At 32.7% G+C, this 16,959-nt stretch overlaps 1 protein-coding gene across 6 annotated transcripts in view; it reads right to left on the bottom strand.

Annotated features, from left to right (window-relative positions):
- The window catches only part of CCDC171 (coiled-coil domain containing 171), a 459,446-nt gene that overhangs the window by 246,219 nt on the left and 196,268 nt on the right, over positions 1-16,959 (bottom strand). For all 6 annotated transcript variants that reach the window (XM_074197551.1, XM_074197553.1, XM_074197549.1 and 3 more), the window contains 2 exons: positions 14,077-14,244; positions 12,235-12,423 (listed from right to left, as the gene is read on the bottom strand). In XM_074197551.1, the coding sequence (XP_074053652.1) occupies positions 12,235-12,423; positions 14,077-14,244 (357 nt within the window). The remainder of the gene's footprint in view (positions 1-12,234; positions 12,424-14,076; positions 14,245-16,959) is intronic.

Genomic DNA, 16,959 nt, shown 5'->3' with positions numbered 1-16,959 from the left:
TCAACAGAAGGACTAAGACAAGATGAGGGTCACCAACCAGTCTCCAATCTGTCCGTAAATCTTAGGAAAATCTACTGCCATAAGGGCATAAACTAGCATCATTTCCAATAAGATCAGGGTGTGAAACAAGGTTGTTCATTATCACTTTGACTATTTAATATTATATTAGAAATGTTAACGTTAGCAATAAGAGAAGAAAAAAGAAATTAAAGGAATCAGAATAGCCAATGAGGATATCCCAAGAAGAAAACTTACAGGAATGTCATATTCAATGTTCAAAACTTCCAGGTGAAAGACAGAATATTTCAAACAAGAAAAATATTTAACTACTGTGGAAATATAGTTAGAATTTCACAAGAATTAGCAGATTCTATCCTAAAGATCACAGATCTTGGAACATTCTGTGTTAAAGAGCAAAAAAACTGGCCAAGAATAACTTTCCCAGTAAAGCTGAGTATAAACCAGGGTGGAAAAAATGGTTATTTGACAAACTGAAAGACTTTCATCAATTGAGGACTGGATGAACAAGTTGCAGTATATGAATGTGTTATGTAAGAAACCATGAAGAGGAGAACTTCAGAAAACCCTGGAAATAGTTGCATAAACTAATGCTGAGTGAAGTGAGCAGAACCAGGATAACATTGTACACAATGTGAGATGATCAACTCTGTCTTTTTTTGATTAAGGACAATTCTAAAAGAGTTGTGATGGAAAATGCCATCCACATCCATTGAAAAAACTAAGGAGTCTGAAGGCAGACCAAACCACACTATTTTCACTATTTAAATTTTTTTTTATTTTTCTCATGTTTTTCCCTATTTGGTTGATTCTTCTTTCGCAACATGACTAATATGTAAATATGCTTGACATGATGTCAAGCTGTCATGTGGAGGTGGGAGGAAAAAGAAGTAGAAAAATTTGGAACTCAAAAGCTTACAAAAGTGAACTGAAAACTATCATTGCACATAATTGAAAAATAAAATAAAATATTTTTAAAACATTTTTAAATAAACTTTATTCAAAGCCTAACTTCCACAATGTTAGAGATAACTTTCCATTTTTTTACCCATTTTCTATGAACTCCAATATAGCAATAAATAATTATTAAGCCCCTACTCCATGCTAAATGCTGGGAAGACAAATTAAAAAAAAATAATAGTAAAGTAAAATATGACCCTGTCCTCAAGGAGTTTATATTCTAAATAGAGAAGACACACAAAAGGAAATTGAAAAGCTAAGAGATGAGGAGGTTGAGAAAATACCTCTTATGGGGGGGGCAGTGTAAAAAAATCAAGTCTGAGAAATCTCAGAATAGTGAAGCCAGAGGGAAATGGAAATTTTACTCCCCCAAGAACCACCTTCTTTCTCATTCCCTAAAGGGATCAGCACAACTAGAGAAGGAAGATGGAAGGTCAAAGGGAAGCTTGCTCCTCTTTGTGCCTAAGGTTATTCACATTCAGACTAGAAGATCAGGCTGGTGATAGGAAGAGGAAGTTGCCTTATAGGTGGAAGTCACTCAGATAGACTCTGACCACATTCTTTTCCTTATAACTTTAGGGCATATATGGAGGTCAGAGGAAGATCTCTGTCCACCTTTTACAGAAAGATTTTTATTCACTTCTACATTCAAGACATATACAATAGTGATAATATATAAAATAGAATCAATTATATATGGAGAACTAGAATATTTATTTGAAATCCATATAGAAAATAGTTCATAAATCAGGAAGAATTAAAACAGAGAAAGAAAATTATAGACCTATCTCCCTGATAAATATAGATACAAAAATCTTAAGTAAAAACTTAGCAAAACAATTACAGGAGTGACTAGGTTGCTCAGTAAATAGAGCACCAGCCCTGGAGTCAGGAGTACCAGAGTTCAAATCCCACCTCAGACACTTAATAATTATCTAGCTGTGTGGCCTTGGGTAAGCCACTTAACCCCATTGCCTTGTAAAAACTAAAAATAAATTATATGATCATATCAATAGATACTGAAAAAGCTTTTGACAAAATACAGCACCCATTCCTACTAAAAACACTAGAGAGTGTAGGAATAAATGGACTGTTTCTTAGAATAATAATTAGTATCTATCTGAAACCATCAACAAGCATTATATGTAATGGGGAAAAGTTAGAGGCATTCCCAATAAGATCAGGAGTGAAATAAGGATGCCCATTATCACCACTACTATTCAATATCGTATTAGAAATGTTAGCTTCAGCAATTAGAGAAGAAAAAGAAATTGAAGGAATTAGAATTGGGAAGGAAGAAACAAAACTCTCACTCTTTGCAGATGACATGATGGTATACCAAGAGAATCCCAAGAACTCATCCAAAAAACTACTAGAAACAATTAGCCATTTTAGCAAAGTTGCAAAATATAAAATAAACCCTCATAAATTCTCAACTTTTCTATATATGACTAGCAAGATACAGCGGGAAGAGCTAGAAAGAAAAATCCCTTTCAAAGTAACCTCAGATGGGGCAGCTAGGTGGCACAGCGGATAAAGCACTGGCCCTGGAGTCAGGAGTACCTGGGTTCAAATCTGGACTCAGACACTTAATAATTACCTAGCTGTGAGGCCTTGGGCAAGTTACTTAACCCCATTTGCCTTGCAAAAACCTAAAAACAAAACAAACAAAGTAACCTCAGACAATATAAAATACCTGGGAGTCTATTTGCCAAGGCAGACTCAGAAACTTTTTGAAAACAATTACAAAACACTTCTCACACAAATTAAATCAGATTTAAATAACTGGGAAAACATCAACTGCTCATGGAGAGGTCGAACTAATATAATAAAAATGACAATTCTACCAAAACTAAATTACCTGTTGAGTGCCCTACCAATCAAAATTCCAAAAAATTACTTTAATGAGTTAGAAAAAGTTGTAAGTAAATTCATATGGAGAAATAAAAAGCCAAGAATTTCCAGGGATTCAATGAAAAAAAGTGCAAAAGAAGGGGGCTTAGCCCTACCCAATCTAAAATTATATTATAAAGCATCAGATATCAAAACTGTCTCGTATTGACTAAGAAGTAGAGTGGTGGACCAATAAGAATAGACTAGGTGCAACAGCAGGAGACGATTATAGTAATCTGCTGTTTGATAAACCCAAAGAGACCAGCTATTGGGATAAAAAAAAAAAAACTTTCTCTTTGATAAAAACTTATGGGAAAATTGGAAGTTAGTATGGAAGAAACTTAGATTAGGCCAGCACCTTAAACCAAGATAAGATCCAAATGAATATAGGATTTAGATTAAAAAATATTATAAGCAAACTAGAAGATCAAGGACTAGTTTACCTGTCAGATCTATGGAAAGGGAAGCAGTTTATGACTAAGGAAAAGATGGAAAACATCACTAAAATCAAACTAGGTGATTTTGATTACATTAAATTAAAAAAGCTTTTGCATGGACAAAACTACTATAACCAAGATCAAAAGAAATGTAGCAAACTGGGAAACAATCTTTACAACTAATGTTTCTGACAAAGGACTCATTTCTAAAATATACAGAGAACTGAGTCATATTAAAAAAAAAAAAGCCATTCCCCAATTGACAAATGACCAAAGGATATGCAAAAGCAATTTACAAATGAGATCAAAGCAATCCATAGTCATATGAAAAATTGCTCTAAATCATTAATTATTAGAGAAATACAAATTAAATCTTCTCTGAGGTACTACCTCATACCTCTCAGACTAGCCAATATGACCAGAAAGGATAATGATCATTGTTGGAAGGGTTGTGGGAAATTTGGGACACTATTATATTGCAGTGGAGCTGTGAACTCATCCAACCTTTCTGGAGAGAAATTTGGAACTATGCCCAAAAGGGAAACAAAAATGTGTATACCCTTTAATCTAGTAATACCACTACTGGGTCTATACACTGAAGAGATGATGAAAAAGGGTAAAAACATCACTTGTACAAAAATATTCATAGCAACCCTGTTTGTGGTGGAAAAGAATTGGAAATCAAGTAAATGTCCTTCAATTGGGGAATGGCTTAGCAAACTGTGGTATATGGATGTCATGGAAAACTATTGTTCTATTAGAAACTAGGAGGGATGGGAATTCAGGGAAGCCTGGATGGATTTGCATGAACTGATGCTGAGTGAGATGAGAAGAACCAGAAAAACACTGTACACTCTAATAACAATATGGGGGCGATGATCAACCTTGATGGACTTGCTCATTCCATCAGTGCAACAATCAGGGACAATTTGGGGCTCTATGCAATGGAGAATACCATCTGTATCCAGAGAAATAACTGTGGAGTTTAAACAAAGACCAAAGACTATTACCTTATATTTAGGGGGAAAAAAACTGATATCTTATTGTCTGATCTTGCTATCTCTTATACTTTGTTTCTTCTGTAAGGATATGATTTCTCTCTCAACACACTCAATTTGGATCAATGTATACCATGGAAACAATGCAAAGACTGACAAATTACCTTCTGCAGGGGGGTGGGGGGTGGGAGGAGGAAGTAAGATTAGGGAAAAATTGTAAAACTCAAAATAAATAAAGAAAATAGTTCAGTACTGAAAACATGACACCAACACAATAATGACAAAACTGACAGAAATCATGATAGTTAAAATTTATTATGGTTAGAGTTACCTGTAGATTCATTGTTATTTCTCCTAAATAGAAGCAAATATGGTCCTTAAACTAAACAAGTCAACCAGAAATATCTTACTGTCCACTTGAAATGTATAAATGATATCAAGCAATAAGTTCCATTGAAAAAATATTAAATATTATCTTCATCTCAGTTAATCTTTCTCCAATAATATCATAATGACATTTGAACTCAATAACTAAATAATTTTTAATGTACTACAAGGAAAGATAATGATCCCAGGCTTGACCTCAAGCTTGAATGCAGAGGTCATAATAATCCAATATATTAAAGTGGAATGAATAAATACTTTGTTATATTCCATGTAAGGTACAATAAGAATAAAAATATCAAGAAAAACCTGTGGATAATTAAGCGACATTCTAAAATCAAAACTGAGAGAGAAGAAAATCTAAATTAAAGCAATAAGGACCAATACCTTGAGATTCTTTATGTATATTTTTGGAAATATAAAAGAAATCATGACAGATTTGGAAAGCATCTTAACAAAACCCCAGAAATATGAACAAAACCACTCCAAGGCTTAAAAGGAAGAGGTTTGAGCCAGCTGGTTTAGAAGATATGATAGGACATAGAACCTACTGAAATACTATTAGAAAATAAGCATCATCACTGCATCAAGTAATAGAAATGACAGTAAACAACCACATACCATCAATTTTATCAAATATAACCTGAATAGTTTGCTTCTGGAAAGAGTTTATGAAATAAGTAAGATCCAAGATCCAAAAGTTGAATCAAAAGGAAGTATTCTCCTGAACTTAGTCAACAAAATGTTAACAAAAAAATGGCCAGGTCAAGATTTTTTGTGAAAACTGAAGAGTGTGTAATATCAATTCAAACATCAGAAATATCAAAAGAATTATCCTTAAGGAACATGGACTTAGTGAACAATATAGACTATGATAGGAAACAATGAAACCTGTGAAGCACATCACTTAAGACTATTAAAAGTTACCAGCTACTTAATATCTAGTCAGACATGATCTGCTATTTAGAATAATATATCACAAGCTCATTATCTTTCATGGACTGATACATAATATGGCAACTAGATGATGTAGTAGACAGTGTTAGACCTGGAACCAGAAAGATTTCAGTTCAAATTCTGCCCCAGACGCTTACTAGCTGTGTGATCCTAAGGAAGTCACTTAACCTCTTTCTGCCTCATTTTCTTCATCTGTAAAATAAAGATAAGAACATTTTTTCCCAGTTTTCTTATAAGAACAGAGTAATATAATATTTGTCAAGGACTTTGCAAACCTCAAACTATGTAATATTAACAAATATAGATCCCAAAATATCCTAGAGAATTTGATCAATATATTATACTGGAAATAGAATTGTCCACAATAATCTATAAAATACAATATAACAATGATTCATACAACTAAAGAATAATATTTTAATAATTGTAACCATTCTAAATACTCCTGATGGCATCAAAACTGTTTATTCCTTGCTAAGAAATAGACTAGTGGGGGCGGCTAGGTGGTGCAGTGGATAGAGCACAAGCCCTGAGTCAAGAGTACCTGAGTTCAAAGCTGGCCTCAGACACTTAATAATTACCTAGCTGTGTGATCTTGGGCAAATCACTTAACCCCATTGCCTTGCCAAAGAAAAAAGAAAAAAGAAAAAAGAAAAAAAAATTCAACAACACACACACACACACACACACACACACACACACACACACACACACAAAGAAATAGACTGGTGAATCAGTGAAACAGATTACCTAAAGGGCAATAAAAATGTGCATACCTTTGATCCAGCAATACCACTACTAGGCTGAATCTCACAAAGATCACAAAAAAGAGTAAAAATCTACATATACAAAAAAAATTTATAGAAGCTCTTTTTGTAATAGCAAAGAATTGGAAAATGAGGGCATGCCCATCAATTGAGAATGGTTGAACAAAGTGTGGAATATGTATATATATATAAGATGGAATACTTTCTTCTATAAAAAATCATGAGGGGGCGGCTAGGTGGTATAGTGGATAAAGCACCAGCCCTGGAGTCAGGAGTACCTGAGTTCAAATCCACTCTTAGACACTTAATAATTACCTAGCCATGTGGCCTTGGGCAAGCCACTTAACCCCATTTGCTTTGCACAACCCCCCACCTCCCCAAAAAAAAGAAATCATGAGAGATGGGACTTCAGAATAGCTGGAAAAACTTATATCAACTGATGCTGAGAGAGGTGAGCAGAACCCAAAATATATTGTCCACACTTAACAGCAACATGAGGTGATGATCAACTATGATGGATTTGTTCATTTCAACAGTATAATAATTAAAGATAATTCTAAAAGATTTGTGGTGGAAAATACTGTCCATCTCCAGAGAAGGAATTGTGGAGTTTAAATATGGAACAAAGCTTACTATATTCAATTTTTAAAAGTTGTCATATATATTATGATTTTTTAATCTCTAATGGTTTTTTTCCTATTTTGATTGGATTCTTCTTTCACATGATTAAAATGGATCTATGTTTGGCATGGTTATATATGAATAGCTAATTAGTTTCCTTTCTGTCAGGGGGAGGGAAGGGAGGGAGAAAAATGTGAAACTCAAAACCTTGCAAAAAAAAATGATTGCTGATGCCCAAAGGGCAATAAAACTGTGCATTTTGATGCATCAATACCACTACTGGTTTGAAGAGATCATAAAAAAATGTAAAAACATCACTTGTACAAAAATACTCATAGCAGCCCTATTTAGTAGCAAAGAATTGGAAAGGTATAAGTGTTATAAGGTAGCATCTCTCTACATGTTGTCATATGCACATGTATGTATATGTGTAGATAGATGCACTAATAGATATTTACACCTATGCCTCAGCCTATACTCTGGTTCTTTTATCTCTCTTTCAGAAGGTGAGGAGCATATACCATCATTAGTCCTTGGGAATTGTGGCACGGGATTACACTGATCAAAATCCCTATGCCTTTCAGTGTTATTTGTTTTAAGTATTGCTTAAAGTTTAGTTTAAAATTGTTCCCTTGATTCACGTTCTTCTCAGATTCCTCAGAAATTATCCATTTCGTTATTTTGTATAGCATTATTTCTCATTATTTGTGTCCATTTCATTATTTCTTATAGTATTCCATCTTATTTATATACCATAACTTGATGCACACTCCCTCAGATTTATATTATTTGTCACCTCAAATAAAAGCTATAAATATTTTATCACAGTACACTAATTTCAGTTGCAGTTTATTTTTTCTAGAACTAATTCCTCCCTTAATCTATCATCTCTCTAATTTCCTTCTCTTTTTCTGTTGAATTAAATATATTTCTTTACGCAAATGAGCATATATTTTCTTCCTTCCTCTAATCAGAATAGATGAGAGGGAGGTTCAATTGTCAACTACTTCCCCATTTCTTCCTTGGTTTTTTTTTTAGATTTCTATTCATATACCTGGATTATGTGAAATAGTTTTTCACTAACCATGTTTTTCCCTTCCCTCATACTCCCCTATTTTATTCTTCTCCTTTTAAGATAGCAAAGATAAAACAGAACCTATGTAATAGACTCGGAGGTGTTCTCATAGATGTTTCACTGGCATAAGACAGAACGGATACAGCCTCTGATGTACAGTGACAAAACCTCCATCCTGAGGCCATCAAGAGCTAGAAATCACTTTGTCAGTTCTAGTAACAACAAAATAAATTCTGATGCATCTACCTTCCTATGTCATTAGAAGGTAAGGATCAGGATAATAATATCTGTAGTGAAATTGTTTATTTCCTCAACATAACTGACTCCATTTCATAATAGTCCATTTGTATTTTATAACTGGTTTTTCCAATATTAAAATAAGTATATGTCTAGTTTAGATTTTTAAATAACATGACTGCATTTATCTAAAATTGGTGAAAATATATGAAAATATGATATATAAATGTATATTGCTTATAAGTATGAAATATATACAAAAAGAATGTATAAAACTGGAACCCCCCAATAGAAAAATTTAGCAATCTTATCATTAATTATTAGGAAAAAATAAAATTAATTGATAAACAAATTAGGTCCCTGATCACCAACAGAATTTGGGTGCAACCAGCTACTACCCATAGCAAGAACTCCCAGCCTTCAGTTGGGAAGTGGCACCTGTAATTCCCTTTCCCAAATTGAGAAGACTCACATCTTTGTTTGAGGGCAGTACCAATTGATTAAATGAGATGAAGGCAGACACATGGTCTGTGATTATACAAAGAGGAAACTTTATCACTGAATACCAGAGATATGCTTACTGGGAAGACCTAATAAAGACCAGGTTGGTAGTTCATTCCTAGTGGGTTTAAAGCTTGTACTGCTTAATAGGAAATAAAAACTGATGTGTGGATGCATATGATTAATGAAATTTTATTGCTAACCTTGAGAAGTATTAATATTTCTATTGCACTGATTGTCTTATATTGGCAAACTGATTTTGGCACCATGTTATAATATCACACAACTGGAATTGGAAGTGATCTTAAAGGTTATTATGAGCTAGATCGCCTGGTAATTTAAGTTTGATATTAGAAAGAAAAAGTATGAAAGTTGAACAGTTCATAAAATTTAACAGTTGACAAAAGGAAATGTACTTGGTCAAAGAAAGGGAAGGATATTGAACAAAGAAATGCATCAAGGACACAAATTGAGTGAAGACACCCTGATTCTGAGTTACCAATGTTCTGCCAACCAAACCTTGGAGACAGGTTTATGGACATTTTTACTAAGGTGATCAAAAAATGATTTCAATAAATCTAGACGTTGTTCACCTAAGCCTGTCTTAAGGATAATTTCAATATTTTTTAAGGAGAAAGTAACCTAACTTACATGAGATCAGAAGAATTAGAATCTCGTTTCCATCACAGAAGTCATCTAGTTCAAATCTCATATTTTATAGATAAGTCAGATAAGGTCAAAGAGTTTAAGCGTCTTTCCTAAGGGTACAAAAAAGTTGCAGATCCAAGATTAAAACAGGGTTTATCAGGTTCGACCAGTCTACATTACATTAGGTCCCAAAGCAAAGAGGCTTCCAAACCTAGTTCCTGGAAGGAGCAAATGCCTTCACTATTTGAGTGCCAGAAGCAAAAGTTCTATTTGTGGCCCTCATTTAAGCAAGTATCCATTATCCACTGCCACAGGGAAACAAGTATTAACTCAATCACAGAAAAAGTAAACAACATCCTTAGTTCTGCCTATAGCACCTCAATAACCAAGCTCAGCCTATAAGTCTATTGAGCTAAATATGAAAAAGCTTATATTTCCATTATAATAGTTTTGATCAAGAAGGGTCTTAACTATAACAATCAATTGTTTGACAAAGTTTCTGGGATAAGAACTCACTATTCAACAAAAACACTGGAAAATTACATGGCAAAAGCTAGTCATAGACCCACATCTCACACCCTATACTAAAATAAGGTCAAAATGGGTACAGGATTTAGACATGAAGGGCAATAGCATAGACAGACTGACAGATCAAAAAATACCCCATCCCTTGGATCTATGGAAAGTTGAGAAATTTAAGATCAAATAAGAAATAAAGTACCTAATAAATTATAAAATAGATGATTTTACTACATTAAACTAAAAAGTTTTGTACTAATAAAACAATGCAACAAAGATTAGAAGGAAAACAGAAATAGAAAGGAAAAGAGAAGGAAAAGAAAACCATTTTCACTGCTAGGGGTTTTGATTAAAGTCTCATTTCTAAAATATATAGAGAACTGAATTCAATTTATAAGGTTACAAGTCTTGCCCAGTTGAAAAAATGATCAAAGGATATAAACAGTTTTCAAACAAAGAAATTAAAGCTATAAATAATATGAAAAAATACTCCAAATCATTAATTAGAAAAATGCATATTAAAACAACTTTGAGGTACCGCCTCACACCTATCAGATTGGCTAGAATGACTAAAAGGGAAAATGATGTTGGAGAGGTTGTGGGAGAATTGGGACATTAATGCACTGTTGGTGGAGTTGTGAGCTAATCCAACCATTATGGAGATCAACGTGCAACTAAGACCAAAGAACAATACAACTGATACTACCTAACAATATTGGGCCTATATCCCAAAGAAATCATCAAAAATAGGAAAACTCCCACATATTCAAAAATATTTATAGCATCTCTTTTTGTAGTAATAAAGAACTGGAAATTAAGGGGGATGCCCATCAGTTGGAGAATGGTTGAATAAGTTATGGTATATGATTATGATATTTGAATGTTATGGAGTACTATTATCTATAAGAAACCATGAATGATCAGACTAGAGAAGCATGAAAAGAATTACACAAACTGATGCTAAGTGAAGGGACCAGAACCAAGAGAATACTGGAACACTGAATAAAAATACAGTGAGTTGAACACAACTATGATGGATACAGCTCCTCTTAGCAGTTCAGAGATCTAGAATAACCCTGGGAGACAGTTATGGACACCATCCACAGTCAAAGGAAAACAAAAACCAAAAAAAACCCTCAGAATCTGAATGAATAATATGTTCACTTTTTTAAAACTTCTCTTATGCTTTTTCTTCCTATCCCTTGATTTTATCTCTTTTCCCTTAGTCCTAACTCCTCATACACAAAATGATTAATATGTAAACATGTTAAATAGAAATGTACATGTACAAATTTATTTTTTTTTTAGGTTTTTGCAAGGCAAACAGGGTTAAGTGGCTTGCCCAAGGCCACACAGCTAGGTAATTATTAAGTGTCTGAACTCAAGTACTCCTGACTCCACGGCGGTGCTTTATCCACTTTGCCACCTAGCTGCACCCCCCCCTTTTTTTTTTTAGGTCATGTACAAGTTTTACTAGACTGTTTGCTGCTGAAGGGAAAGGTTGGGAAGGAAAGGTGGCAAAAAATGTATAATTTATAAATGTGCAAGTGGACAAATGTTGAAAAACTTTCATAACATGTTAACTGGAAAAATAAAATAAAATATCAATTAAAAAAGCATCTTAAAATACCAATTTCATAAATGTTCAATTTATATAGGGAAAAGTATGGTAATATAATCAGTTTCAAACTTGATTCTACCCACTCTAATTCAACTGAAAAGACAGAAAAGATATAACTCATTTCTCAGTCTAGAACCAAAAATTGGATAACATATCCTTTATATAAGGAGACTATTGAAGCATTGAAACCAAGCACCAAAATTTAGTTTAAAATAAATTAAAATGATAGCAAGATACACTCTTCACAAATGAAATTAATACTGAAAAAGAAACTATTACTAAGGTTATGGGCAAATTGGAATGATTGTGATATTTTATATTTTTAAACTCGGAAAAAAAATAATGATGAAGAGATATATTTCAGGATTCAGTTGAATGATGACATTTTGGAATATGTTAACTGGACATCCATTCATTTCTAAAAGAAATCCATAATTAATAATATATATATATGTATAGCTGTGTTTGTATGTGTGTATATCTCTATATGTAAGTCCCAACCAGATGTAATTTGATAGAATTATGGTTCTGAAATAGGATGCAAGGAGTGGGGGAAAAAATACAAACATTTTTTATCACTCTGGTAGAAGGAGCATACCTGTGCCTTCATCTGAACCTCCCGGAGGAGTTCGGTATACTGCTGCTCCAAATTCTTCTTTTGTTTATGCCAAGAGCTCTCCTGTGCTTTAATCTGTTCTGCCACTTTATTGAAAGTGTCTTCCTGGGTATGCTGAAGCTCCCTCAGAGTATCAGTCTTGTTTTTACAAATATATTCTAGATGATTTATCTGTATGTTATACAGTGGACACAAGAAATAAGGTCAAATCATTTTTTCCAATTCACAATAAGTTTTTTTTTCCTCAATTCATTTTCTTCCTAAATGATGCTTTCAAAAACATCATTTAAAAAAACTAAGCTGGACGAAAATTAAAACAGTAAGAGAAAAACTGACAGAAGTATATTCTGTGATTATACTTTATCTGAAAATTGAAAGGTTTAGTTCAGTATTGGTAAATACTATTAAAGCTTTACTATAAACATGATCATTCCTTTTTCTATCCAAGTAAGTTGTTATATTTAAAATATTTTTTCAACAAAGATACTAGGGAGATGATGCACAACAAAAAAAAATTAAGTGATAAGCTATACAACCTTCCTTAAAGTTAAAACAAGAATCTCCATCTGAGAAAAGCTCTCTTAATATACATACAATGAATTTGCATATAATAAAATAAAATATTTCATATAAGTTTGAATATACAAATAAGAAACTGAGGAAAGGTGTTTTCTTTTCACATATTTATTCATGTATCAACTAATGAAATTTGGAAAGTATAATAATAATAACTGAAATGCAATGAAAAAATCTATAAAATTATAGTAGGTTCAAATAAAATTCGAATAATCATGTCTTAGCATTGTTAAAAAATTTCTGATCAACATAAAATATTTTTAATACAGATTCAAAAATCATAAATATCATTCTTCTGTCCCTAACCCTTCCCACTATCATTCTTCCTAGAACATTCTAGTGACCGAAATAATAGGATCAGAGCCAAAATTATCAATAGTAAGGAACTCCTGATGTTGGGCCAAGAAATTGTTTCATGTCTCCAACAGATGAGAAACTTATGGAACCGTTTTTCTCTTCTTATCCCTCAAGAGCAAATGTCAATGCAGCCAAGATCTGGAATCCTTCTCCCTAGACCACATGAACATAGTTCTGACCAGCTAGTTCAATACAGCCAGAAAAATGAACCCCTATCTTTAACAGCAACATATCTGCTAAGCCAATTTAATTTATTATAACCTAAAGAGGATTTTGAATTATAACCTAAAGAGGACTAAAAGTTTAAGCCTAATAAAATAATAAGGGAACCATAAAAGTCTTACTCCTCAAAAATATTTACTACATTATGAACCAAATATTTTATAATTAAGTGTATCATTCATTAGCTTTTAGAAAACATGCTGTAAGCTTATAATTATTTTTCATTTATTTTTAAAATAATAATCTCATTTTCACCAAATTAATTATTTTAAGATAATATTTTTGAATAACTATAGCTTGCTTCTGCTTTATGCTAAGATAAAGTGTTGGTTTATTAGAGTAAATGACTAAATCCTTTGAATTGCTTCATCAGTAAGATTAATTTATTTTCTTTTAATTAGGTCCCTGTGGCTAATACTGGCTAGTAGTATTAGCATGTCCTGCACAGAAAGTGGAGCTTAGAGACTTCATACAGACTTCAGTCACATTTACATGCCCACAGCAATGGCATCAAACTGAGTTGTAGACAAGCCATAATTAATGGTATTGAATTATTAACATCCAAATTCTTTTTGAAATAAGATGAATGTCAGCCTTTCTTAATGATACTGTGATGTGGACAAATGTCACTGAATTTAATAGAGGTATCTGGTGCCTGAGGACAGTTACCTTCTCATTAGCCTTGTTGAGGTCTAAGATCAGGGCATCAACATTCTCCTGCAAGACTGCACAAAGCTCAGACCAGGAGAATTTATCCAGCATGCCTTCTGGTTGTTTTATAAGTACACAGCCTGCTACCAAGTGCTGATATAAAGTATGAAGGAAGGTTAGCTTCTCCTGTGAGGAAAGCAAAAAATTAACTTCAGTATAATAAACATTGTAGGAATCCAAATATATATATACATATATATATGTGTATATATATATATATATATATATATATATATATATATATATATATACTTCCAAAGTCTGAACAGGATCAGAAGACAGAATTTCAAATTGTGATCATTCGAATGAAATTATTTTTACATTCAAGGGAAAGGAAATAACAGATTAAAGTAAATTGTATACAAATTGTAATTCATAAATGTTTGTAACTGTGACATATTTTTCTTTAATTTTTTCTGTTACAACAAATATTTAATTCAAAGGGTAATTTAGATTACTACCATGAAATATTAAAGAATAATGTAAATAATTTCAGCTTTTTACCATGTATACAATTGCTCTAGTTCCTTCTTTTCTTTCTAGCTACCAGGTTTTACTCACTTCTTATAGCCAATCTCTCCCATGTTGCTTAAGCAAACAACTAGAAAAATGAAGGTTTATAAGGTAGATATGCCTATTGTATTTTTCTACAATATATGTTCTTCTGTCCTATCATTAGACTTATAAGAAGTACATAGCATTTTTTTCAGTACTACAAAGCAATAGTACAGCTCATTTCCTCTCAGAAAAACAATGTGTTAATCTACACAAGATACGATATCCAAAAAAATTAAATTGGAATCATCAAACAAAAGTGAGCTATTAAAATGCAATGGAAAATTGCAAAAATGTTCTTCACTGAAGAATATAATTTAACATGAAGTAAATACATTTATTCGTGAAGTCTAACCCAGGGCATGGACTCTAAAAATAAAGTCAAAGTACAGTTAATATAGATACATACATACATACATACATACATATATATATATGTCTAATAAGATTTTCTTTATTAAGATTTTTCCTCAACTTATAATATGCTTTATACAATGCTATGCAGCATAGCACCTTTTCCAACAGCACTTGTTAAAAAAAAGAGAAAAAGAAATAAAACAAAAAAAAAAATTGAACATGGTTTTAAAACCAAAATCTAGATTCAGAAATCAAGAGAAAGTTTGTGAATGTACTCTGATCTGTTCATTTGATAGGTTAGAATTCTAAATTTTTCAGTTGCTGAAATGTTCAAAGATTTGATTTAAAATAAATTATTTGATGTAGTGTACAAGCATTAAAAAAGCTTCCCTAAACATATCATCAAGTGATCAAGACCTTATTCAGTGTTAACAATTAATTACATTGCCATTGTATTCTTTTTGCTTGGGCTATGATAAACCAGGCATGTTAATCATCCATTTGGCATGAAAAAGAAATCCCAAGACCCAAAATCAATTCACACATGTTGAACCCAACCACAATGCTGTAGACATGCTGACTTTACAATACAGTCAGGCTTCTAGTTTCCTTTCCTTTACTTTAATCATTATCTGATGTGTAGAACAATTCCAACTACTTCATGTGGACACAATTTAAATCCCAGACTGTAAAAATGATGGAAAGAATGTTTCTGTTTCACTCAGTTGGCATTATTGTTCATATTTGTTAAAATAATGAGCTCAATATGCAGAACAACTCAGATAAGTTAGTGTATTGCTTAGACTAGCTGTAGACATTAAGTCAAAATAAAATAGAAAGCAATCTATTGAGTTAAGAATTCTTCTATGAGATGAACATGTTTTGCTACAGTATGAATTAATTTAATTTCACAGATATATTAAACACATACTATTTACAAGGCAATGTGCTTTAAGCAGTGGCGACATAAGCAGGATAGAGATCCTACTCTCAGGCAACAGACAATCTAATTTGGGAGAAGAAAAAAGTATACAAATAACTTTGATTCTAAAAAAAGACATATTATGTCAGAAAGAGGTACAAGCACAAACAAAATCATAATCATAGTTATTATATATATGGTATCTCCAATGTGCCAGGTACTATGCCAAGTATTTTGCAAATATCATCTCCATTGATCGTTAAAGCTACCCCTGGGAGGGAGGTGCTATTATTATTACTCCCATTTCACAACTGGAACCTGAGGCAGACAGGATTTAAGTGACATCCCCCAAGTCACACACCTTAGGAAGTATCAGAGCACAAATTTGAACCCAGGTCTTCCTGACTCGAGAATTGGGATTCTATCACACCATGTCACTGACCAAAAATAAGAGGAGGAAGCAAAGTGGCAAAAGTAAACATTATAGACACAGAAGGTGAGTAAACAAAAAGTGGAACAATAATAGCAAATGGAGAAGAATTCAGCATGGTCAGAAATGTAAAACACAAAAAGAAGTATGATATAAGGCTTCAGGTATCTAGAGACAGTCTTGAATGATAGCATCAGTGCTTCACATTTTATTCAACAGCCAAGAGAAAGTTGCTGCTGAAGCTTTTATGAGAAAATGAGAAAAAAACGCCTTAGGAAGATTAGGTAGATAATGGTATGAAGAAGGGAAAGATTTCAGCTAGAAAGACAACTTTACAAGACTAATGAAATACTTTAACTGAGAAGAGAGAGAAGTCTGAAACAAAAACAGCAGTGGGAATTGAGAGGAGTGTACCAACAGTTTTTGTGAACTATCAGACTATTAATCAAAATTTGGAAACTAAAGTAGACCTTACTGCCTGGTGCTATCACAGATTTCTGATATTTAATTATTCTAATAATCATATTCTGGGATTATAAAATTCTCAGATTATTAAAATATAAAGCTATAATCAGCA

Source organism: Macrotis lagotis, chromosome 8 (assembly GCF_037893015.1).
Source record: "Macrotis lagotis isolate mMagLag1 chromosome 8, bilby.v1.9.chrom.fasta, whole genome shotgun sequence".
Lineage (NCBI taxonomy): Eukaryota > Metazoa > Chordata > Mammalia > Peramelemorphia > Peramelidae > Macrotis > Macrotis lagotis.
Note: the sequence above shows the minus strand (reverse complement) of the source record. Positions and strands in the feature narration are given on the sequence as shown.